This window comes from Nanorana parkeri, unplaced genomic scaffold (genome assembly GCF_000935625.1).
Source record: "Nanorana parkeri isolate BGI_ZX_2015 unplaced genomic scaffold, ASM93562v1 scaffold302, whole genome shotgun sequence".
NCBI classification, from domain to species: Eukaryota; Metazoa; Chordata; class Amphibia; order Anura; family Dicroglossidae; genus Nanorana; species Nanorana parkeri.
In genome coordinates, this window is record NW_017306570.1 from 1,429,201 (window position 1) to 1,453,043 (window position 23,843).

The 23,843-nt window shown below is 40.9% G+C and overlaps 1 protein-coding gene across 1 annotated transcript in view; it reads right to left on the bottom strand.

Moving 5' to 3' along the window:
• Positions 1–333: 333 nt before the first annotated feature.
• Positions 334–23,843, bottom strand: part of CHEK2 (checkpoint kinase 2) — a 32,969-nt gene continuing 9,459 nt past the window's right edge. The window contains exons 8-14 of the mRNA XM_018557774.1: positions 18,947–19,046; positions 10,910–10,996; positions 6,685–6,848; positions 6,392–6,507; positions 5,610–5,695; positions 3,452–3,523; positions 334–442 (exon numbers count right to left, since the gene is read on the bottom strand). Coding sequence (XP_018413276.1) covers positions 344–442; positions 3,452–3,523; positions 5,610–5,695; positions 6,392–6,507; positions 6,685–6,848; positions 10,910–10,996; positions 18,947–19,046 — 724 coding nt within the window. The 3' untranslated portion in view covers positions 334–343. The remainder of the gene's footprint in view (positions 443–3,451; positions 3,524–5,609; positions 5,696–6,391; positions 6,508–6,684; positions 6,849–10,909; positions 10,997–18,946; positions 19,047–23,843) is intronic.

A 23,843-nucleotide genomic window follows, 5' to 3' on the forward strand; every position in this document is an offset into this window, starting at 1 on the left:
ATGTTAATGCTCCTGGGTGGGACCGTGAAACTACAGGATTTGCCACTAAACTTCCTGAATTTTCACAATATCTAAGCAGCATTTCTACACAACCCCACCATGGTACTTAATTTTACAAGATGGGACAGCATATGCCATTTATTAACCAACACATGCCCAGTTCTAAAATACACATTCCATTTTATCAGAAAATATTGTATGTGTCCATAGTAACAGCTACAAGAATAAATAGCTGAACTAAGGAGTAATATATAAGAGAACTTGATTACTGTACAAAAATACAAAAAAAAAATGTTTAAAAAAAAAAAAAAAAATCAGTGTACAACAAAAACCTCTTAATGTCTTATTTTTTTGCCCTCTTTTCATGCTGGGTTGTCGTCTCTGATAATGAAGTGCTGGCTTCCGAGTCTGCTTCATGTACACGTTTACGACTTACGACACTCTATGGAATAAATACAAGGTAGTGAATCATTAATACAGGTCAGCAAAATGTTTTCTTGCCATTATATCAATGGTGAAAAAGACAAACTGCATTAGTAGTCTGGTATTTATTCAAACTAGGAATGTTCAGATACCAAGTACCGTACTCGGTACAAGAACGGAAACTTTTCCTGCTCCAAGACAAGACTAGACTAGAGAAAAATTCAAAAGTTAGGAGGCAGCTGTCATTTTTAAGGAGCATACGGAGCTCCTGGGATTTGTGCATCCCCATTTTAATGTATGATTTTGTTTTTATAAACATATATAAGTGATGCACCGATACCATTTTTCCAAGTACTTACAGAGACAAGTACTGAGTACACTTTGTTTATGGTCATGTGACAGTTTTCCTAAAACAATATCGATGATTTCAGGACAGTGGTGGTGCTCCGGAGCCAGGTCCCAGCTGCAACCTCTGCAACCCTGGTAGTTCTCATGAAAATGCCAAGTATCGGCACTGCTATCTGAACATCCCTAATTCAAACTATTAAAAACCAGCAGACATGGACAAAACAATCCATCATGAACACTGCAGGAAGAATGGAGTCGCATGCAATGTTCAGCTACTCTTTTGCAGTCTATTTACGCATGGAAAATGAAGGCTCAGAAGTTGATTTTTTTGTTTAAAAACTATCAGCTAGCAATCTGCCATGGATGAACAGCCAACTGAAGGAGAGAGCATCCCCCAGGCTTTTCCATACTTGTATATTTCTACTGTCAACCTTAGAACAAATGCAGGAAAAAATTCTTGTAACGTTCAGCAATTTTCTTGCTCATATACAGTTGATGGTCAAAAATGAAATCTACATAAAAACAGAGCACACTCCATATTCCCCTAATATACTGTTCATATCAAAATGAGTAAATGGGCCTGTAAAATGTGGCAGCATCTGTGCTGTAAACCAGGGGTTCTGGAAGCACAGTTGGCCCAGAGGCCTACATTGAAGAATGATTTGCATGTTTCCCCCCATTACATTTTTGGGATTTTTGATGGAAGAGACACATGTAGATATGTTCTCTTTTAAGCAAGTTCTATTCTGCTATATACAGATCTGACAATGTAACCTCTGTGGATAAACCATATATCGGGGTATTTCATTAGCAGTTGTTGCTTAACCCTGTCAGACCAATTTTTACACAAACTAAATTGCATAAAGTATATTTTGCCTGAAGACCACCTAACACCCCCAAAACATTATATATTTTCTGAAAGCATAAAACCTGTACAATACAATGAAAATTACTTTTTTTATGTCACACAATATTGTAATTTCATTGCTCGCAAACACAATATATTCCCAAATATTTTTTTCTGTAAGAAATAAAAGATGAGACTGTGTCAAGAAATTAGATACCAATTATGTCAGCCTGCAAAATGGTGACAAATTATGGCACTTTCTAATTTACATAGGCGATGCTTTAAAAACGTTTATAGCAAATTTATTTAGACCTTACTGCAAATAAGGTCTTAGAATTATTCCTCTCACTCCCTCCGGCATGCAGTGATACCTAATGTGTGTTGCGCAACTGGCTTTTTTGTAAATACATGCATCTTAGGTACACACATTTTTTACGCATGTCCATCCAAGGAAAGGGGGCGGGGTCCATTACATTATTTTACTTTTTTATTTTTTTTACTTAACCAAATTGCTATCACAAGTGGGTTTATAAGTCCTCTTTATTGGAATATTAGGAGTCTATTAGACTCTTAAAGTGACACTAAATTCAGGAGTTAAATCTTAAAAATGCATTTAAGTACCTTAACTATTAACAAAAATGTATCTTATTTGTGTATCACTCCGCTGTATATCCTCAAATCCTCTCTGAATTGGTGCTGACACTGTCCTTCCTTCTGGAGGGTGGCTACTTTTGTTCCCCATGGTCCCTGTATGTGTTGTAAAGTAGACACCGCTCCAAGCTCGCTCCCGTGATGGACAACAATCACAATACAAATTAGTAAACTAAACATGATACTGCTGTCCATTATGGGAGTGAGCTTGGAGTGGTGGCTACTTTACAACACACACAGGGACCATGGGGAACAAAAGTAGCACAAAGTGATACACAAATAAGATACATTTTGGTTAGAAGTTAGGGTACTTGAATGCATTTTTAATATTTCAGGGTTAGTTCACACCAGAACTGCATCAGACCTGCGTGCGCCTGCCACACCTGGGCACAGCTTGCCAGCATCTAACAGCTATGGAACCTGACATGGTCAGAGCAAAGTGCTTCTGTGTTCATACAACAGAGGAGAGATAAGGTATGTGTTAGCTCCCCAGCAGCACTGCTCACCTGAAGCATTTTTCTGTGGTTGGGTTGAGGGCTTGCACTTTTGGTGTCCATATTAGTGATCGGGTGGCTCCACAGCCGCCCTGACCACTTCTACATTGTAGCCAAGAGCCTGCAAATGAGATCTAAAACACAGTCACTAGGCAGTGCTCCCAAACCTGCACATGTATCGAGTGAACATGGCAGGTTCAGGTTATACACAGGGTCACTTTAATTTCTGAAAAGCTTTGTTTCTGTCATCATAGTGTACACTATTACCTGTCTGAAAAAAAAGGAACCATACATACCTTACTGGTGAGTCCTTGTATTGACACACCACTGCTTCGGGGCAGCTGCAAGGATTCAACCCATCAGGTAGGTAAAATACCTGCTAATCTGCCCCATACTTTGGTTCTTCCTGCTGGCTGCTGATGTCCTGTAATGTGGTACAAGTCAGCAGAAGAAACAACTGTGTGCGACAGGGAAGCAGGTATTCCAAACACCCAGAAGTGCAAGTATAAAGATAAGTATATTGGCTCCTCTTTTACAGGTATGGTGCTGTTTACAAATTACTCTTTATTTACTTCAACACCCAATAATAGAATTATTTATTTTTATTGAAAAAAAGAAATAAGAATCAAGAAGCATTATCTCACATGGCTATTATCTTGTTAACTAACAGGTAAGAAAAATAATTTACCTGTGAGGGAGGAGGCATTGGGTGAGCAACGTCATACATTAGCCTCTGAGCAGTCCTTTTCATGTTATCATCCTAAGAAAAATAGACATTGCAAAACTGTATAATAATCCTAAATTAAATATATGCTAAAAAAAATTAAGAAAAAGGTGTACTAGCTAAAAAGCTCACAGTAAATAAAGGAAAAGCTGACCTTAATATAAAAAAGGAAGCCTGTACTGAGAAAAAACATTAAGGCTACCATTGCTAACTTTCATACAGATTAGAAAAGGGACAAAAGATCACATTGTTTTTGCACAAGTTGGTTTGAGAGGATTCTCCAAGAACTTTTCAACCAACGTGACTAACCAATACTTAAAGCCCAAATGCAGATTCCAAACATACACGTGTAGTAATTTTTGCCTTGCTGTTTTTTTTCTTTCTTAATGGCCCTGATGCAAGCAGAAAAAAAAACTATACCAGCAGAAGGCTGCACCCAAGGACCACTGATCAGTATAAAAAGGAGCAGTCTCTCTACAGCAGCCCCCCTGGCATCCAAGATAGAACTAACTATAGAGCTGCAATCAGTAGTGTGTGAGCATTGGTGATTGCAGTGCTTTAATTTGAACCAACCTATTGCCTTGTCTGGTTCTCTACAAAAGGGGAAGTGCTCTGTAATCCAAGAGGAGTAGTAACACTGCTGAGTATTACAGTGCTGTAGAGGTAGTGTTTTCAGCTTAAACAGGAGCTCACTGGATTGCTGGGAAACTCATTGGTATTTTTGTGAATGTTAAGAAAAACAAAGCATGGGGTGATGTGTGTTTATTGCAGGGTATATAGATATATCTATATATAGTTAGATCTATATATAAATAATGATCTATATATATATATATATATATGCTCCCAAATATTCGGCCGCAAATGGTGCGAAAATGCTGATAGTACCAAAACAGCCAAAACTGCAGGCAAAAAATGCGGTGCATCTCTAGCTTCTTACCTCCGTGCTGGGCGTGGGTCTGGATCCCCTCCCAACCCTGCTCCTCTCCCCCGCTTGCGTCTGCAGAATCAGCAAGGATTGAAGGGGACACCGAGACGACCTAGCTGCCTGCGTCCAGTGAGGAGGAGAGAGGCTGTCAGAAGGCCGAGTGGGGCAGTGCAGGAGGAGAGTTCGGCCTCCTGTGACAGGTGCAGCAGTCAGGATGGAGAGCAGAGCACAAACACTCAGCGATCAGTACCGATTGCTGTTTGTAAATAACTGACATAGTAAGCTTACCGTGTCCCCAGATATGAATGAACAGGAAGTACTCAACATCACTTCCTGTCCATTCATGATTGTGAACATAGTAACTGATACTATCACCAAGTATATGAATGGACAGGAGCACTCAGCAAGAGGCTTCCAGTTTATTCATAACAGGGGCTGCAGAGAAAAAGATTTGGGACTGTGTGTGACTCTTTCTATTGTAAAACGGAAATATAAGGGGGTCTGTTTAGAAAAAATAATAATAAAAACTAAAAACAAACATACAATTTAAGTTTAGTAAAGTATCATAATGTTACAATGCTTTTTATTTTTAAATAACGTTATCACCATTTTTTCTTTCACCCTTTGTTGCATCTTTGTGTTGCTCATCTTCCCCAGCCTTTCTTTCATTCCAGATTACATGCAATAATTCCTGCATTGGCTACACATTGTTTTCCTGGACTGGTTTAATGATTGTGACAACAGTGAACCAGGCCTGCACAATGTGTGTTAGCATGGCGTAGTTGGCAAAGTTTTTTTTTTATTGTACATTTGCATTCATTTCCAGACAGATCACTGCTACTTTTACTCCTGGACCTCTCTGCCGTAGTCAGAAATATTGCAGGACAGATGCTGTAGTTGTCATACACCCGTTGTGAACATGTCATATTCAACACATCTGGCTGATGTCCAGTGCCAACGTTTTCATCTGCTACACATAGCCTTCTAGCATCCGTTTGCATGTTGCTGATGAAATGTGCTGACGAGTAACAAATCAGTCTGGTCACAGTAGCTCCACAGTTGACATGTTCCCTCCCCCCATCTTTTTTTAATGTAAATTATGATTGAGTAGTGATACTCACCAACCTATATTTAGAATAGCTGTTCTCCTCCGTTTCATTGATTTACTATAAAATTTAAATAATGCAATCTTACCTGTAGCCAAGGGTGTTCCAAGGCTTCCTTTACTGTCAGCCTCTTTTCTGGGTCAACAACTAACAGCTTCTTCACAAGGTCTAGAGCTGAAAAAATATATTGTGTGTAAGGGGTTTTTAAAATCACACTATGGGTTAAATCAATGCTTAACTCAGAAGCCAGTGAATCAAATCTAGAAGCCAGTAGGCATGTTTAACGTGTGCCTGACATGGCCTCATTTTTATTTCAGAAAACAACAGTGTGTGGAGGCTAGAAGTACCTTGGTTGGTCTTCAAAACAACCCTTCTGCTTCTTCCATGCTTCCCCTATTATTTAGCTTTGAAATGCAAGAGTCTCTACTGCCCACTGATGTTATAACAATTGACAGTTTAATGACAGGGAGTGGATACAGTGCCAGGAGAGAGCGGGGGCTTAATCTAGGCAAATCTGGTCAGAAACCTAATCTCCATGTCCAGTCTGGGCATAGAATCCAAGAAGGCTCCACAGGGAACAATCTGAAGACTAACACACACATGTGGTTGCCTGACCTTAAGAATTTTTATTACCTTTGGGAAACGGTTTAGGTCAGGAGAGGTTTAATTTAAGTCAGGGAATTAAAGCGCCATTGATCTCAGCAGATACGGTTCAAAATAGTTATGTGCCAGCTGTAGCTTTCACAGCACATTCCTGCAATGGAACCAACCCCACATTTTAGGTTGCTGAAATGCAATATATTGAATGTAGGAGTATGTGAGTTATTAACAGCTAGCACACAATATTAGCATAGTCATACAATTCCATACCTGTCTGTGAGACATCCTTCCAAGCACCAGAAATAAAAGTGTAATGTCCTCCCGTGATCTGATCTTTAAGAGGCATTTTATTATTGTTCTCAGAAAATGGTGGATATCCACTAAGGCTACAATGCAAAGGAAACAAATTATAACTGAGAACGTGTGTGTCACAGTGGTGAGCTGTCAACTGTCATTATAATGTAAAATAAAAACAATGTATTAAAAATGTGCAGGAATCAACTATTGGACCTTATTTGTGTCTATATCCAATAATTATTTTAAATAAGCCCCAATATACTTACCACACGAAAAGAATGACCCCTAAACTCCAGAAATCAACTGCACTACTATAGCCTGCTGTGCCGGCTGTGTTCAGAACCTCAGGAGCCAAGTATGTAGGAGTTCCACATAATGTCTTCATTAACAAAGTTTCTCCAAGAATTTTGGACTGGCCAAAGTCCGTAATCTGTAGGATTACACAAACACATATAAAATGCACTGAAGACAATAATTTAAATCTGAACTCTAGGCAGGTAAAAGAGACACAAATCAACGCAGCTCTGTCATCAATAATACATCATTATATGTTGATTTTAGATGCAAGTACTTGATTCTGACCTGGACAGTAGAGCCACTTGCACTCCCTGGACAGCAGGGCTGCATTGTGAGAGAAAGAAGCAGTACAAGCAGCCAAATCAGTTCATATTATGACAAGAAGGATGCTAAAAGGAAGAAATAGAGTGACAGAGAGATGAGCTCATCACTGTGTGGGCTCTCCTTTCACTGTCCAGTCACAGGCTTTGGTGGGTTCAGGATGACTTCGGCTCAGAAAAGCACGTTGAATCATGCTGGCCAGAAAAGATGCTGCGGGAAAATCTTTGATTGAAAGTGAATATTGCAGCAATAAAAATGGTTTTGTTATTTTATCTTTACATGGGCTATTCATTCACATCTTTAAATTAGGATCCTGTGTCAACTTAATACCAGAATTGTTAATGCCAACCTCTTCACTGCATTTTTGTGAGTAGAATTGCTTCTGTGGAGCAGCCATATTTGTGTAGCATACAGACTGCATGGAAAATGCATTTCCCCGATACCTCTGTCTCATAGGCTCCACCAATACCTGTGAAGTAGGGAGATTGCTTGCACCATGCCATCACATGACCAGCACACCAAAGAGCTTTGCTGAGCTACAGCCAGCAGCATGTAGTGGCTTGTACTAGGCTATGCAGGCTTTTTGTACTTGATATACAATCCTTTTCTTGGAATCCATCGAGGGACACAGGGGTCTTACAACTTCAGGTTATACTGCTGCCTACAGGAGGATAGGACAGTTGCAAACAAAAAAACTAGGCCATCCCAGGGTATAAACCCTTCCACTACCAGCATGTCTCAGTGTTATAGCAATACAGTACTGAGAGAATGATCATCAATAAAGAAGTATGGAATGTATATTCCTTAATGGACTCCAAGACAGACATCGATTTTACGATGAGTACAAAATCCTATTTTCTTTCTCATCCATTGAGGGACACAGGAAGCCTTTGGATTAACGCAGTCCAACTGAAGGGTGGACAACACAGCAAAAATTGCTAAAAGACCTAACCTAAAAGAACAGGAATTGGGTAATACTTGCAGCTCACAGAACCTGAAACTGGCATCAAGTGAGGTAGAAACATCCACCTGGTAGAACGTAGAAAGGACCAGAGGACCAGGTGGCAACCTCGCAAATCTGGTAAACAGTTGCTTGATGTGAAAAAAAGCCTTAAGGAGGTACGCACAGCCCTAGTGGAGTGAGCCTCTACATGTAAATAGAGAACCAAATCCATAAGATGAAGTCTGAACAACGATCTGGCTGAGCCACCTATAGATGGCTGAACAAGAAGCCTGGGCATCCTTTTGGGGGCCCATCTGGGATGACAAAGAGAGAATCTGTCTTTCTGAAAGAAGCGGTGGCTTGGCGATAAACTCACTTTTAATTGTATCAAAACACATAGAAATGTGGGTTCTAAGGGCAAGTTTCTGCGGCCTTAGGGGCTCTATAGGACCCAAGGTTGTAAACAGCCTAGCTAGAAGTGATGGGCCGCTCCTCTAGTTCAAGTGTGCTGCACACCACATCAATAAGGGCCGGGAGCATCTCCTTTAACTTGGGAGAAGTAGAGGTAGATTGCGCTTACTCAGGGTTACACATCAGACAACGATAGTCTTTTCCCTGTACTGCCTAAATGCAGTAGAGAAAATTCAGGTCACCAACCTGGATTTTGTTGTTTAGTACAAAATTACAAATCCTTTGGCTGGTAAAACAGCAGCTTGCATACATAATTTTTATATTTATTTTAGGTGTATTTAGCTGTGCGTCTCAGGAAGCGTCTGAAGGAATATAATATCCATACAAGTCCCCCTTTCAAGTTACTGCATAAAGTAATGAGATTTTCAATCGTTGCTATTGACAACAAGAATATATATATATCCCTTTGAACGCTTTTGGCCATAAGGTGGAAAGGGTACACGATAATCAATGCTGGCTGCCCAAAAGTAAAACACTTCCTGGTTTTCATTTCATCTTTAAAACTGAACCCTAGCTTTCTGGTCATGCACAGTTAAACATGCTCCTCTCCTGTACCGAGACGGTTTACTCCAATTTCACTCCACGCTCGGAGCATCTCACATTGCACATTAGAAGCTGCAGCATGTCAGTTAGAGCCTACTTTTTTCATGGCAGGAGGACATCCAGCATCATCTAGCTTCTACCTCCCCAGCCTGTATGTTCCTGGCCCTGCCCCTTCAGCTGGATTTCAGTTCTTCTAATCATGGAGGCTCAAGATTACATTTTGGCATTAACTAGTGTAGACTTCATGCAAATACAGCCTGCCTAGGAATGCTCACTCCTCCAGACTCATATCCAGCCATTAAAGTGACACTAAACGCGAGCCAAATTTAAGAAATGCATTTAAGTACCTTAGATACTAACAAAAATGTATCTTATTTGTGTATCACTCAGCTGTAGATCCTCAAATCACCTCTGCATTGGTGCTGACCCTGTCGTTCTCATCTGGAGGGTGGCTACTTTTGTTCCCCATGGTCCCTGTGTGTGTTGTAGAGTAGTCACCACTCCAAGCTCGCTTTACATTCTCCATACAAATGAGTAAACTAAACGGGACATTGTAGTCCATCACAGGAGTGACATTGGAGTGGTGACTACAACACACACACAGGGACCATAGGAAACAAAAAGTAGCCACCCTCCAGAAGGAAGGACAGTGTCACCCCCAATTCAGAGATGATTTGAGGATCTACAGCTGAGTGATATACACAAATAAGATACATTTTTGGTAATAGTTACGGTACTTTACTTAATTTTTAAAATTTAACTTTTGAGTTTAGTGTCACTAAGTAATTTTGATGGTTGACTAATTTTTCCCAAGAGCAATCTAACCGCTTGCATCAGGCTGAGGGTTCTTGAGAGAAGTACCAATCAAACGTTATGTAATGTATTTAGGAAGCTATGTACAATTCCTTGCTGGCCCCTCCTACCAACCCTGATCTGTCAGTATTGCATAGACAAGCTCAGAGATGATATCACTGCGTCTAAAATAATGTACCGTATAATGAAAACAAAGGTTTAAACATTTTATTAGCATATTAATGAGGGGGGAATGGAGGAACTAGGAAAGGCAAAATAGCAGATTTAACTTAAAAACTTGAAAAGCCTTGAGTGGCAGTGAATATGTTTAGGGCTTTTCTTATACTACAGACCAGGAGTGCCCATTTGGTATATCGGGATCGGCTCACTGACCTGTGTCCTGTCCTCCCGCGGTGCTCGTGCGGCTGAATGTGTCAGACGCCGCAGACGGGAAGGAGAGAGGAGACTTGGGAAGCTGCTGCAGTGTAGGTAAGAAAAGACAGACAGGAGAGACAGCAGATAAAGTGAGAGAAGAGACAGCAGAGAGAGAGAGAGAGGAGAGAAACAGCAGAGAGAGAGAAGAGACAGCAGAGAGTGAGAATAGAAAGCAGATGGAAACAGGAGAGAGAGCGCGAGGAGAGAGAGAGAGGGTCGGTTCACACCACCGTGTTTCGGCATCTAGAACACATTGGAACGCAAGCCGGCCGCGTCCCTACATTCAGGGGCGGGAGCGGGCATGGCGGTGCATTGAAGTCAATGGCACCGCAGCCACGCCCCCCGCCCTAAGCGTGATCGCCCGCAACCGGAACGCAGACACATTAATGCCTGTGTACCACTCCAGTGCGATCTGCAAAAATAGTGCACGCAACACTAATCTTCCTGTATTCCGGGTGCGGGCGATCGCACTGGGAGCGTGGCTGCGGTGCCATTGACTTCAATGCAATGTCACGCCCCCTCCCACCCCTGAATGCAGGTGTTTTTTCATTGGTAGATCTCATTGAGCTCCTCATTTAAAAAGTAGATCTCCAGAAGAAAAATTGTGGGCGCCCCTGCTATAGACTGATTAATGAAAAATAGATGTGTATCCCCCAGCCAGATTCTAGGAAACAGTTAATAATGCTCACCTTTATACAACATTCTTCATTAGTGGAGGATAGCAGCACATTTTCAAGTTTAAGATCTCGATGTATGACTCCATTGTCATGAAGGTACTAAAAAAAAAAAATCAAATTGCCTAAATGAATGTTTATGTGTACAGTCATAATACATACACAGATATGTACATTACAGATTTGAAATCTATCAATTGTATTATTACTGTAAAAAAACAAAAAACATTATATTTATTTTTTTAATATATTTTCATTTCATAATCTGAGCTTCCAAAATGCAAATTCATCCCAATTTCAACCTGGCCTTTTTTTTCCTTTAACCCCATCTCGACCAGCTACGTCACTGGCAGCGGGCCTTGTTTACATTTGTAAAGCCGACTGTTGGCTTTACAATAGAAGCAGTCCTGGCAATTCCGCTGTCGCCAAATCACTTCTACGGGCTGGTATACTGCCTGCTGCGTTTCCCAGGCTCCGCTGCACTTCCTACGGGCCCAGGACAGGCATCTCTGATGTCGGTGGGAAGGAGAGCGGCGAACGTCCCTTCACCGATCTCCCCCCGTTCTATGGGGCCGGGAACGCTGCAGATTACATCACTTCCGGTCCCATAGCTGTCGGTGCTGGGCTCCTGAAGGCCAGCAATAAGCTATTGAAGTGCGATCTGCACTTCAATAGCTTATTTAGAGTGAAAAGGTGACACTGGGGGTCTTTTGGACCCCCAGTATCAATGAGAAGCGCTTCTTAGCACGGTTAAATACGGTTTTGATTAAAACTATTTTTTGTATCAAGTAGATTGTCATGAAGGACAAGTAGATTGGACCCCCGCTTTAGTCCCTGGACAAGTTTTTTTTTTTAAATGTCCCACACTCCTGTCATCAGTTCCATCAAAATGCCGGGTGCCGGCCATCTCTGATTAAGCCTTTTTGGCGAAACACGTCAGAGCCGGTGGATCTTGCCATGTTTGTAACAATGTAGATTCCTCGGAATAAACGTTTTACATTGAGGTCCTGGCTGTTGATTGCGGCTTTACATACGTTGGGTTACTTATGATCGTATAATGTTACATCTCATTGTCCGCTATAAATATCAGATAGTGGTATGAGCATCCATTTTTCCTCGTGGATTTCACAAATGATTAAGCTTCTGATTATACATATCCTTTATTTTTAATAATAATAAAACATTTTTCAATGATCCTACTGTGCATGTTAATACTTCTCTATATAGTTACATTACAACTCGCACTGTTTTTAGATTTTTAGAACAAAAAGTTACTATTTGACTTTTTACAAAAAATATTTATATTTTTTTTTAAACAATACATGCTTATCTGTATTGTGTCTTTTTGTATCCTTTGCCATAATGGAGTGAGTGAATCCCTGAAACATGAAAGCTTTAATATTCTATCATTATTCAATAAAAAAAAAAAGAAAAAACACTATTTGTGTAGTGCACTTACTGCTTTCTACATATCCAAAAACCAAGAGATGACATTTACGCACGCTGTCCAGATATGAACGAATGTGAACTTTTGTACATAGCATTCTGGTTGAAGCAGACTGTGGTAGTGTGGGACCTAAATAAGCAAAGCATCTCATCTCAGATGATAAAAACACAAGTGTGTTAAAAAATAAGCACAGTACTTTCAGTGAGGGGTAGAATGTACTTTAAATAGAATGTAATAAACCTATGCAGTCATAAGGTGGCATGACTTGATTGATTTGCAAGGTTTTTTATAGCATGCTATTTGACCTATAGGAAATAGCAGCCGTTGCTGCTGACCTGCTTCACTTCAAATATACTTATTCACTCCAGATTAATTTGAAGGTATATCGAAACCCTAGATGTAAAATAAATCATATTACTCATAACACCATTTTATTGATTGCACTTTTGGAATTTCTATACCCCTTGAAGCTTCCTTTGGACAGCAAACATTTTCCGATAGGACATTGCGGTCTTTCCATGGTTAGCATTACAGAAGCAGTGTTGTCACCCTTAGTAGTCAATATGTGTGATCAATTTCATATTAAGAATCTTTTCGATCTGTGTGTTTATATTCCTTTTTATGGATAGTTCTGAATTATAAGTGTGATTGGGCCAACCATACTTGCTCCTTCTATATATATGTGGTTCATTGTAGCCCAGTTATTTTATTTTACTACTCTTCCTCTTTAGTCAAGTCTACCAACAGACATTAACAAGGTTATTCACAAAAGGGTGAAGAGTTTGGAGAAGTGAACAGTCTAGGGCAACATAGCTCTAATTCAGCTCACTTTCCAGTTCAGCTATGTTGTCCTAGATTGTTCACTTCTCCTGTCTTCTCCAAACTCTTCACCTCTTTGTGAATAACACTGTAAATCATTGTATGCAGAAGTGGGCCATTTCCACGTAAGCTTTTGTTCATCTAATACTGGCTATATATGCACTGATTTTATTGTTTGGTAGGTTCGATCGAACTATAATAATGGCAGATTTGTTAAACCTCAATATATCCTTTTCTAATCAACCAATACGTATGCTAAAAAATTCCAGTCATTATTCCTTCCATCATTTCGAGTGATTCCGATTCGAGCAAAGTAATGCTTGTCTTACCCTCTGGACTACTTTTGGGATTAAAACTAATCATGCCCTTGCCTTACTCTGGATCAACAGGGGGTAGCTGTGGGCATAGCATTCCGTTTAGGCTTTCTTTTTCTTCTCCGTATCTCTATAGGTTGAACTCGATAGACTGGTGTCTATTTTCAGCCTGACCAACTATGTAACTATGCAGGCAGTGTTGCACTGAACGATTATTTTCAACATTTAATTATTCAATACGACTGGGCAGCCGGTCAGATGAAAACAACCGATACATGTATAGCCAACAATAGAAACACAATCTCAAGAGCAGGGGTGGCAAACTCAAATTCATCGGGGGCAGCATCAGCAGTATGGTTACCCTCAAAGGGCCGGTTGTATAGGACTATGCATCTACTCTTTATTATCATAAATAGTTGCCTCTGCATTCAGTTGCTACTGGTTTTAATAATAATTTAAGTAATAACTAGCCTTGAAAACATCCACAAGAAACTTTATTGGAGACTGCTCAGACTGCAGCAGAAATCCCTAATCTGGCGTTTTCAAGTGACAGCTGTCACCTAGTCAAGTTAATGATCAGGTGACAGCAGCTCCATGTAAACGCATGCACACCGCATGTAATGATACGTGATATGATTACATGCGTCCAGGGAGAGTGATTGATTCCTAGCGGAATGTAAACATATCACGTATCTTTACATGCGGTGTGCAGGCGTTTACATGCAACTTCTGTCACCTGATCATTAACTTAGGTGACAGCTGCCATTTGTAAAATGTTGCATAGTAGACACTGCTCTGCACAGAGTCGGCATAGCGGACCGGCCCTGGCTGCTGTGCGGGCCACAATACAAGGTCCGGCGGGCCGGATTCGGCCCGCGGGCCTTGTGTTTGCCACCCCTGCTCTAGAGGTTGAATTGTTTTACCATTTTCAGTTAGAACAATGACCTTTCACATGAATATTTTTCAAATCATTTAGCAAAATTGCTGATTGCATTATCTAATATAAATTGAGTCACTAGTCTGTATGAATTATGGTCATAAAATGTGAACGTTGCAAGGAAAATTTTTAGACACCAAGTATGCTCAAGCACTGAACAGCTTACTGTAATTTTAATCAGTCCTTTTCCAGACTGGAGCACAGGTCTTGAACATCAATGCAGCAAAATATATAACCACAGCAACGTCTCCATATTACGACGGTCTGTGATAAAATGCTACATGGTAATTTTGATTCAAGCTTTGCTTTGGAGACTGAGCGTACTCTAGCACTGCTCACTGAATTTTCAATCAGCCCTTTTTCAGACTGGAGCATAATACAGGTCTTGAACTTAACCGCAGCAAAATATGTAGCCACTGCAACTTCTCCATCTTACGATTGACTGTCTGATGTAATGCAGCATGGTAATTTTGATTCAAGCATTACTTTGGAGACTTCAGCATTAATGAATGAGTAAGATAGAAGAACAGGAACTGCCTTCTGTGTGGCTTTTAAGTGCTATGAAATGTCAAATGTGATTTATGGCTGTGTATATTATATATAAAAGTAATGTAATTGAGTTAAACCTGTAGTGAAAACATTGTTGTGCTGTACTCAAGATGTATAAAAGGCTCCTGCTTTGAAATACAAATTTTATTTGGAAAATGAATAATTCATTGGACTAGGTTTTTTTATATAATTTTCACACTGGGTTGATTGGTTTTACAATGTGAGATTTATTTATTTTTTTAGAGTTTATCTAGTCTTTTCTCAAATGTTACATTTAATTGCATTTGGATTAGTTTTATTCCCATTATTGGGCTATTTTAGGATAGCACAGACTAAGCACAAATTGAGCAGCTAAAATCATAGTTAAGTGGTGAAATCTGACATACTAAGAAAAACTGGCAAAATGTGGTACAAGGCACAACAGAAGAGAAGTGAAAAGGATTACATATAAGTTTGTCGTGTCGTGGCTGTCAATTTCAACATCTGAACACTGGCAATCTAGTGCTAGCCCTAGGTATGGGTGGGGCCCAACATTTTAGATCAATTAATTGGTCAAAGAAGGGCAGACTTCTCACGAGAATGGTGAACCGTCTGTTTCTCCTCAAAGACATATTATTACTGGGATCCACCACACTCTGACTCTCTTAATAAACTAGGGCTGGTACGGATTCAAATTTTTCGTGTTCGGTTAATCACATTTTTTTAAATCGATTAATTATAACGCACATACAGATCCAACTACATTGGCCTATACACATACAGCACAGCAATGAAGTAATAAAATGAACTAGGATCACACTAATCTAGTACGTTATTAATCTCACGTGCCCCACTCAATATGGCCGCCGCTTGAGTGGGGCAACTCAGAATAATAACGTGCTGGATTAGTGTGATCCTAGTTCATTTTATTACTTCATTACTGTGCTGTATGTGTGTAGGCCAATGCCTTGGCTGGCGCTCGTGCAGAACAAGTTTCTTGGGCAAACCTCTTAGTTGTAACGAAACTGGAAGTCAGGCGTTTGCAGAACTCGATAAGTTCTCAGTGTCGACAGATCACCGGCCCAAGTGGCTCCGTTGGCTAACGAAGGGAAGGGGGTGAAGAGTCCAGTGACGTCACGGACATCAACGTCACCGGACTCCTCCCCCTTCCCTTCATTAGCCGGCGGAGTCATTTGGGGAAGGGGGAGGAGTCCGGTGACGTCGATGTTCGTGACATCACCGGATCTCCGACGGGACTCCCGGAAACCTGCGGAGAGGTGAGTGTTTTCATTACCGATTAAAATTCTTTTGATCGATCAAAAATTTTAACAATTAATCGAGTAATTAATCGTTAATTTCCACAGCCCTAAAATAAACCAAAACATGTTAGTTGGACAAGCAGGGTAAATACTCTCTACATTTTTCTAATGACAATTCGAAGCTAGGGATGCACCGATATATCGCCTGCCGAAACATATTGGCCGAAATAAATAGGAGGACATGGTATGTTTACTATAGCCTCAATTATGAATGAATGGGAAGTGATCTACATCACCTCCCGTTCATTCATGATTGTGGATATAGTAAGCATACCATGTCCTCAGGTTATGTATGAACAGGAACACTCAGTATAGAGGATTCCTGTTCATTTATAACAGGGGCTGCAGAAAAAGAGATTGAAGACACAGAGTCCTCAATCTCTTTTAAAATGGAAATATCAGGGGTCTGTTTAGACCCCCAATATTTCCCTGAAGCGCCTAAAAGTAAAGTAAAAAATAAAAATGTAATAAAAATGAATACAAATAAAACATTAAAAAAATTAAAAAACGTTTATAAAAAATAAAATATGTTTAAACATTTGAAAACGTTAGAAAAAACATTTACGGGGTTCAGTCAATTTTTGGTTTTGAAATTTTAATTTCGGTGCACCTCTAATCGAAGCCGTTATGAATACTGCAAGTGATGTTGGAGTTGGGGGCATCATATGCAAGGAAATAGGGGGGAATTTATCAAAACTGGAGCAGACAAAATCTGAAGCAGTTGCCCATGGCAATCAATCAGCTTCTCTCCAGTTTAAATTTGAAAATGAAAGAGAGAAGCCAATTGGTTGCCATGCACAGCTGCTCCAGATGTTGTCTGCTTTAGTTTTGATAAGTTCCCCTTAGAGTCTTTTATAGCTAATAGCATAGAATCCGACCACTCTTTGGCACCTTGGTCTCCTGGCAAGCACATCAACATGACTATTTAGGGATTGTCATCTGCCTCACTCCACAGATATGATTGTTATCCGATATCTACAGTAGGTCAAATGTCATCCCATGTCTAAAAGCTGCTTACATATATATGTCCTACCTGGCCTATGATGAGTGCAACTGTTCATTGCTGAAGTTCCATGGTTTGCATGTGCATACATGATCATTTTCAAGGACAAACTTACATACAGAGACTAGGATGTAAGATGTGGTTATGGCTTGACTGAAACAGTTTAGTTTCAACTAGTTAGTACTTGCACATACAACAGATATGACATTACTGCATTAACCATAAGGGTTCAAGAAACAAAGATTAAAATACTACTAAAGGTTCTGGTTAGCAGTGTCCTATCAGTTAATATAAATATACAGTATATCCAAGTACTTAAAAGTAAAGTTTGTTCTTAGTGACTACATATTTGGACTTTATTATTGCATTGTTTATCATAGTTTTTTGATGCTGATTTGAAGATTAGCCTCTCAAGTGAGAATGTTCAATTTTCAATTACTCTGCCTCACTTCCTAATATAGCCCATTCACACCACATCCAGATCATCTCCAGACCAGACCAGATTGTTTCCGGAACCAAAATGCATCCCAATGCATCCCAATGTATCCCTGTGCTATTTCTGGCCTCTGCCTCTGTTCACACCAGCTCAGTGAGTTCCAGACCAGAAAAATGCTGCATGTCTCATTTTGTCTGGTCTGGAATGCACTGGAACTGTGGGCGGGTGGGTCCGGAATATGGTGTGAACCTGCCCTAACAACTATTCTGATAAGATATCAGCTACCCAGGGAGTGCCTTGCTATCAATCAGCTGACTCAGACTGCATTGTGAGAAGAAGCAGTAAAGTACCACTGTGTAGTACTGCAACACAATAAAACAGCCTGCATACGTAAAGCAAATAGCGCTGCTCCTACATACATAATTACAATTTTTAAAGGGAACATTTTTAAACTTGCATTTATATTATTTACATCAAGTTGATCTGTTTTACAAGCCATTTAAAATTAATGTATATGTTTTCATGCTTTTAAATACATTTAAAGGGTGAGACCCTGAGAAATTAGGAAAAATAAAAGTAACCGGATATCTTTTTAAAAGATGCTGAAGGGATTACAAAATTAACATACAGACACCTAGAGCTGGCCACATGTACTGTTGAAAATCCTTATAAGGGTTCCCGGATCCCCAAAACATAGGGGCTTCCGATATGCAAATGATGTCAATCTGCCAGCATTGTATTCAGAGCATCAATTTAATAGCTTTAAAGAGAACTATGGAGTAACCTTTTTTTCCCCCATAGTTCTCTTTAGGGTCACGGGAGAACATATACTAACCTCCTCCCGTGACTCAAAGCTCAGTACATAGCGAGCTATTGCCCGCTGTTTGCCGAGAGCGCTGCAGCCGGGATGGATCCCAACAATACTGATTAACAGCTGGCTCTGCCTATCTAGAGGCAAAGCCAGCTATGCCCACCCTCTGCCCCGTCCGTCACTCCAGTCAGCGCTAGAGGATCAAAGAGGGGGAGGTAGTCCCACTCTCTGCAGGAAGATGATCGGGAAGCCATCGATCGGTGGCATGTTTTCGCTCACTTCCCGATCAATAGAACCGACGAGTGACAGTTTTAATGTCACGTGCAGGCTCTAACTATGGGGATGAGTGTAATTCACTCACCCCGTAGGTCTTCTTTAGGCATGAAATATGTTTACTGTAATACTTGTAACACAACATATAATGGAATTTGATATTACCTGAACAGCTAGCAGCATCTGATAAAAATACAGTTTTGCAGTTGACTCATTAAGTCTGGATGCTGTTAGTACCCTGTCAAATAATTCTCCTCCTTCCATCCTGGAAAAAAGTGGATCACCAGATTACTGCACTAGCCATCTAAAACAAAGAAGTACAAAATGTAACATTATGGATGTTGCTGCCTTTGTAGAACCAATAAGCAGAACCTTGCTTTCTTTCTCTTCCATGGAGAGACACAGGAATTCAGATACTGTCGGGTTATACTGACATCTTCTTAAGGAATGGACACCGCCAAAACAATTGTGGGCCAGCCCAGCATAACCCCTTCTTTCAGCAGGTCTTCGTTTTTCCCCCCCAGTGTCCTAGGAGATTAGATGCCTTTGCTCAGCTCTGCTTGAAAAGGTCTATTTTTTTATTTTTGCAAGCTTTTTCTTTTGTCTTTCTCATGGAATTTTTTCCTCCGTGACTTCAATTAAGATACCTTGCTGCACCTCTGTTTAACCTGATGTCTATATAGCAGTTATTCAGATCAGCATTTCCTCACCACTAGCTTTGGTAGCAGTACCAGGACCCCACTGGACTGAATGTTGTGAGGATAGCCTGTAATGTGACATTTGGGCACTGGGCTCTGTGTTGTGATACTTTCCAGACCTGAGTGTTCTATCTTAGCCACAGAGTGCTTTTCAGGTTCAGAGTTGTGACACATCTGGTCAGGCCTAAAGCATCAGGACTACATTGCTATAGCACATGTGGGCACCTTTCACATGTCTCGCCACCAACGGTTTTCACTGCAGTAATGGTTAATGCTGATGGACTTACACCAGATATGCAGACTGGAAGCAGACTGAAGGGCTCCTGGGCTTCATCTGAAGGTGTGTCAGAACTTCAGAACTATTCCATTTTGAGAGGAACATTGTTAAATGGTGGTCTATACCCACGGTGTGTCTGCCAGTGACTCACCTAAACAGAAAATCCACTTGGCAGGTAGAAAGCATGCTCTCAAGAATTTTACTGACCTCCTAAGGCTTCATTCACAATGTCCACTTGCATTTTTATGCAGAGATCTGTCTGTAAAATCGGTCAAGCTATATGCTTTACATGACACGTGTTTACACGCATATGCTTTTAGATGCATCTGTCCTTTGTCCATTGAAACAGTCGAAGAAGCCAATGAGATTTCAGCAAATAGGTGTCTTGCGTTTGCATGAGTTTAGAAGCTAAAATTGTTTCCTGGACGCACCTGACTTTTTTTCCTAAACGAAGCTAAACTTACTGCATCTAAAACACAAGGTGTGAATGGATCCATTGGAAATCATTAGATGCATTTAGAAAACCCATATAAAAGCACCTAAAGCTCCCCTGAGGGCAGAACCTGCCAGAGCAGTCTTGCTCTGGCAGGTTCTGCCCTCAGTCCTGTGATGGCTGTGACCTTACTCAACCTTACTGTAGCAGAATGGGGTAGATGCCTCAAGAGAGACATCTATAGCACCAGGGTAGACCCCTCTTTAACTGAATGGATATGAGAAATGTCTGAAGCCTTACACTGCATATGTCATGGCTAGCCTTTGAAGGCTAAAACCGGCTAAGTCTGTTAACAAACCTTCTGTATAAAGGTGCATCCCCTTCTACAAGTGGGGGGGGGCTGGATTGTTTGTGAATCTTTCTGGGTCCATGGTAAGCTTGCCTTTTCTAGGCATTTAGGTGTAGAGCACGTCATTTTGGGTGCCAACTCCTTGTCCCGATGTTCTCTCCAGTTGTACCTGCCACTTTGCCTTGAGCTAGCGCACTGATTATTGCGCCACACCCCCATTTCTGTGGATTCTTCTCACCCCTTAAACCCCTTGTTCCGAACCCTGTGTCAGCTAGAGTTCCATCTGAGCCCCATTCAGGTCATCTCCCCCTGTCTCAGAGTTTCCGTTTCCCTGTAACATGCTAGTTCCCTAATGCTACCTGGTACCCCTCAATGTATCCCCTTATCTAGAGGGACCTTGATGTCTTACTAGGTTGCCTGGGAACAGCTTTAGCGGTGCCTCACCCTGTTGGGGACCTGAAACATTGGTGTCGTATGGGTGCAACATGTTTCTCTTCGGAGCCTGGACGTTTGTGTTAGGCCTAGAGCCCTTTCCTGGCATCCCCTTTGAGAGATACTCTGAGGACCCATAGTGAATAGGATAAGCTTCAAGGATCCCAGTGGACATCACTGAAGGGCCTAGCGCCTGCAAAACCCAGCCTGATCTTGCCTTGCCAGGTTTCAGCTCTAGGATTTACCTGTCACCTGTAGGTAAGGATATCCACCTTCCTTAAGTCCTCGCAACATAAGTCTGCAGTAAGTGGTCCTTTAAGACCATTATCAGATAGGGGGTCTCCCTTCTCTCCTTTGCAGCAATGCCGGGTGTAGGGGGACGCTTCTCTCAGATGTCTCCTTTTCCACCCTTTCAGTCTACCTCAGCCATTGCCTCTGCCATTGTGGATTTAGTTTCTGAGCATTCTAGCACGTTTGCTTCCATGGGCCAGGTATTCCCTGATGTGTCTACACAGCATCACACTGGTAAGGTGGCTGGTAAGGGGAGATTCTTCCTTTCATGAACTGCCTTCTGGTCTTCCAGACTAGGTTGGTTGCCTCCACTTTGTGGGATCCTGCCTTCAGCAGGTCTCCTTGGTCAGTCAACATTGAGATACTAACTGTGCCTTCAACATGGAGATGTGTCCCTATGCTGGATGATACTGTGTATCTATGTAGGCCTCAGAACCTGCACAGCAGGTCAAGCTTGTAGGAGGAGCACCCCATGTCTCTCTTTATGGTAAGCAGGCAAAGCACACTAATCTAGCTGCAGCTAGCCCAAGACAGGCATGGGGAACCGTTACTGACTTTGGGGAGTTCATCCAACTAGGGTTAGGTCCAATTTCCTTGACAGATTCAGAGACCATTGAGAAAGGGCCTCAGGTTTCTTCCCTTCTTTCGGCTTCCAACCAGGCATATGCTCTTGGTTGTACTAAGAAGTGTTGCAAGTCTTGCTCCACAGAAGCATCCCTATACCCAAACTTAGAACAGCCAGCATTGCTCTTTGGCAGGATTCCTTTGGTGTTGCTCCAGAGGTATTTTGCATGCACCAGGGATAACATTTTAAACTAACCTCACCCCTCCTAGTCAATTCCAATTCACCAGTCTGGTACCAAAGTCTATATCCCTTCCTTTGCCTACCCATCTGAAGGTAATTCTTCACACCCTATTGCTTCAGTCGTTTGACTTAATGGGACACAAATCCTGAGCTCTTTGCTCCTTTTCTTGGGAGTTCATTGAGAGGTACAGGCCCAACACCTCTGAGTTTATATTCATAGCTCTTGATACTGTCATGCCACAAAACTGAGGCACGCTAGGAGTAGAGGGGTTATTCTGTGATGGCCCACAATTTTTTATGCCACTGTCCATTCCTCCTGTAAATGGCGATACAACCTGACAGTATCTGACTTGCTGTGTCCCTCAAACTCTCTCTTACTTTCAGTAAGTACAAAAATTCTATTAATGTAGCTTGCTAGGATGACATGAAGTGGCATTAGTTTTGTGGCTTATGCAGTGTTTTATAAAACTTCAATGAAAACAGTGGTTTTTAGTTAGGCTTCAGAAACGCCTATTAAAACAAAGTCACACATCTTGTCTTTGATGACCATGAACCGTGTGCTATTGCTCTGAATGGGCTTCACAAACACAGAAAATGTTTGCATAAGACCACATAATTATTTAACATACTGACAGTAACAAATAAGTTCCAGTAAATTTGTAGCCTTAGCTCATGGCTCATCAAAAATAGCAGTGTGACTTTAGTGCAGTAACAGTGTTACACTGTCATACTTTAGGTTTCCTAAGCCCCACAAACATAACCCCCTGTACTTGTGTACAACACAACACCATCTTTTTGTAACCTGCTACATGTAATGGATGAACTGTGTAACCTGTGTTAGCAGTAGCCATATTTACAAGCAATAAACTTTAGCATAAAAAGATTGTTATCCAAAATACATCCAAGGGTGTAAAACTGCAATGTTATCAGAGGGTTCACTTCAGTATACACTTAAATCGATGCAGCAAATTTTACTGCATCAAGTTGTCACACATCTTACACCGTGCTCACTTATATGTAAAGCTTCCCATCGTTCGCCTGCCAGAGGGAAGTAGCCGCCTCTGTGCCAGGTACACGCTCTGCATACTATGCTCTGTGCTATAAATGGGCCCACTCCTTTCACTTTCTGGAAGTGAAATTATTCCAGTGGAGACCCTATCCAAAATGCTAGTAAAAATGGACACCCTGTTGAAATGTAATATGCTTACCTCGCTGCTTAAAGAAAACTATAGCAAATTCTCAGTGAGCAAATATTTTGGATCTGTTTTTTTATGAGATTTTACAACTCTTACAATATGATATTTTAATTATATTACATACAAGTGAAACGATTTTTTAGACTCTTCCCCAAATGGTTCCCTTTATTTCACTTAACCTTCTTTATTAATATTTGCAGAGAGAAATAAAATCTTACCTTTGTGGAGATATGTGCTCTGCTTTCAACGAGTCCCCAGACTTCTTAACTAACATTATAAGATAGGAATGGTAAAGCACAACCATTTAGCAAGACTACTAAGCAGGAAGGACAACCTGCATATGTAATAAGTAAATATGGCTGGACCCATTCACAGACCTAATTACAACTTTACATAGTAAAAGTTTTGTATTAGAAATAAAAGACAATCTGAGCACCTTCAGACAGCAATTTACATGAGAAATGTTAGAGCCAACACAGGGCAGTGGAGTAGCAATGGCAAGGAGAGTGGGTGTAGGCGAGTGGGTGTAGGCGAGTGGGTGTAGGCGAGTAGAGGGGTTGTTTTAAAAAAACAAATACTAT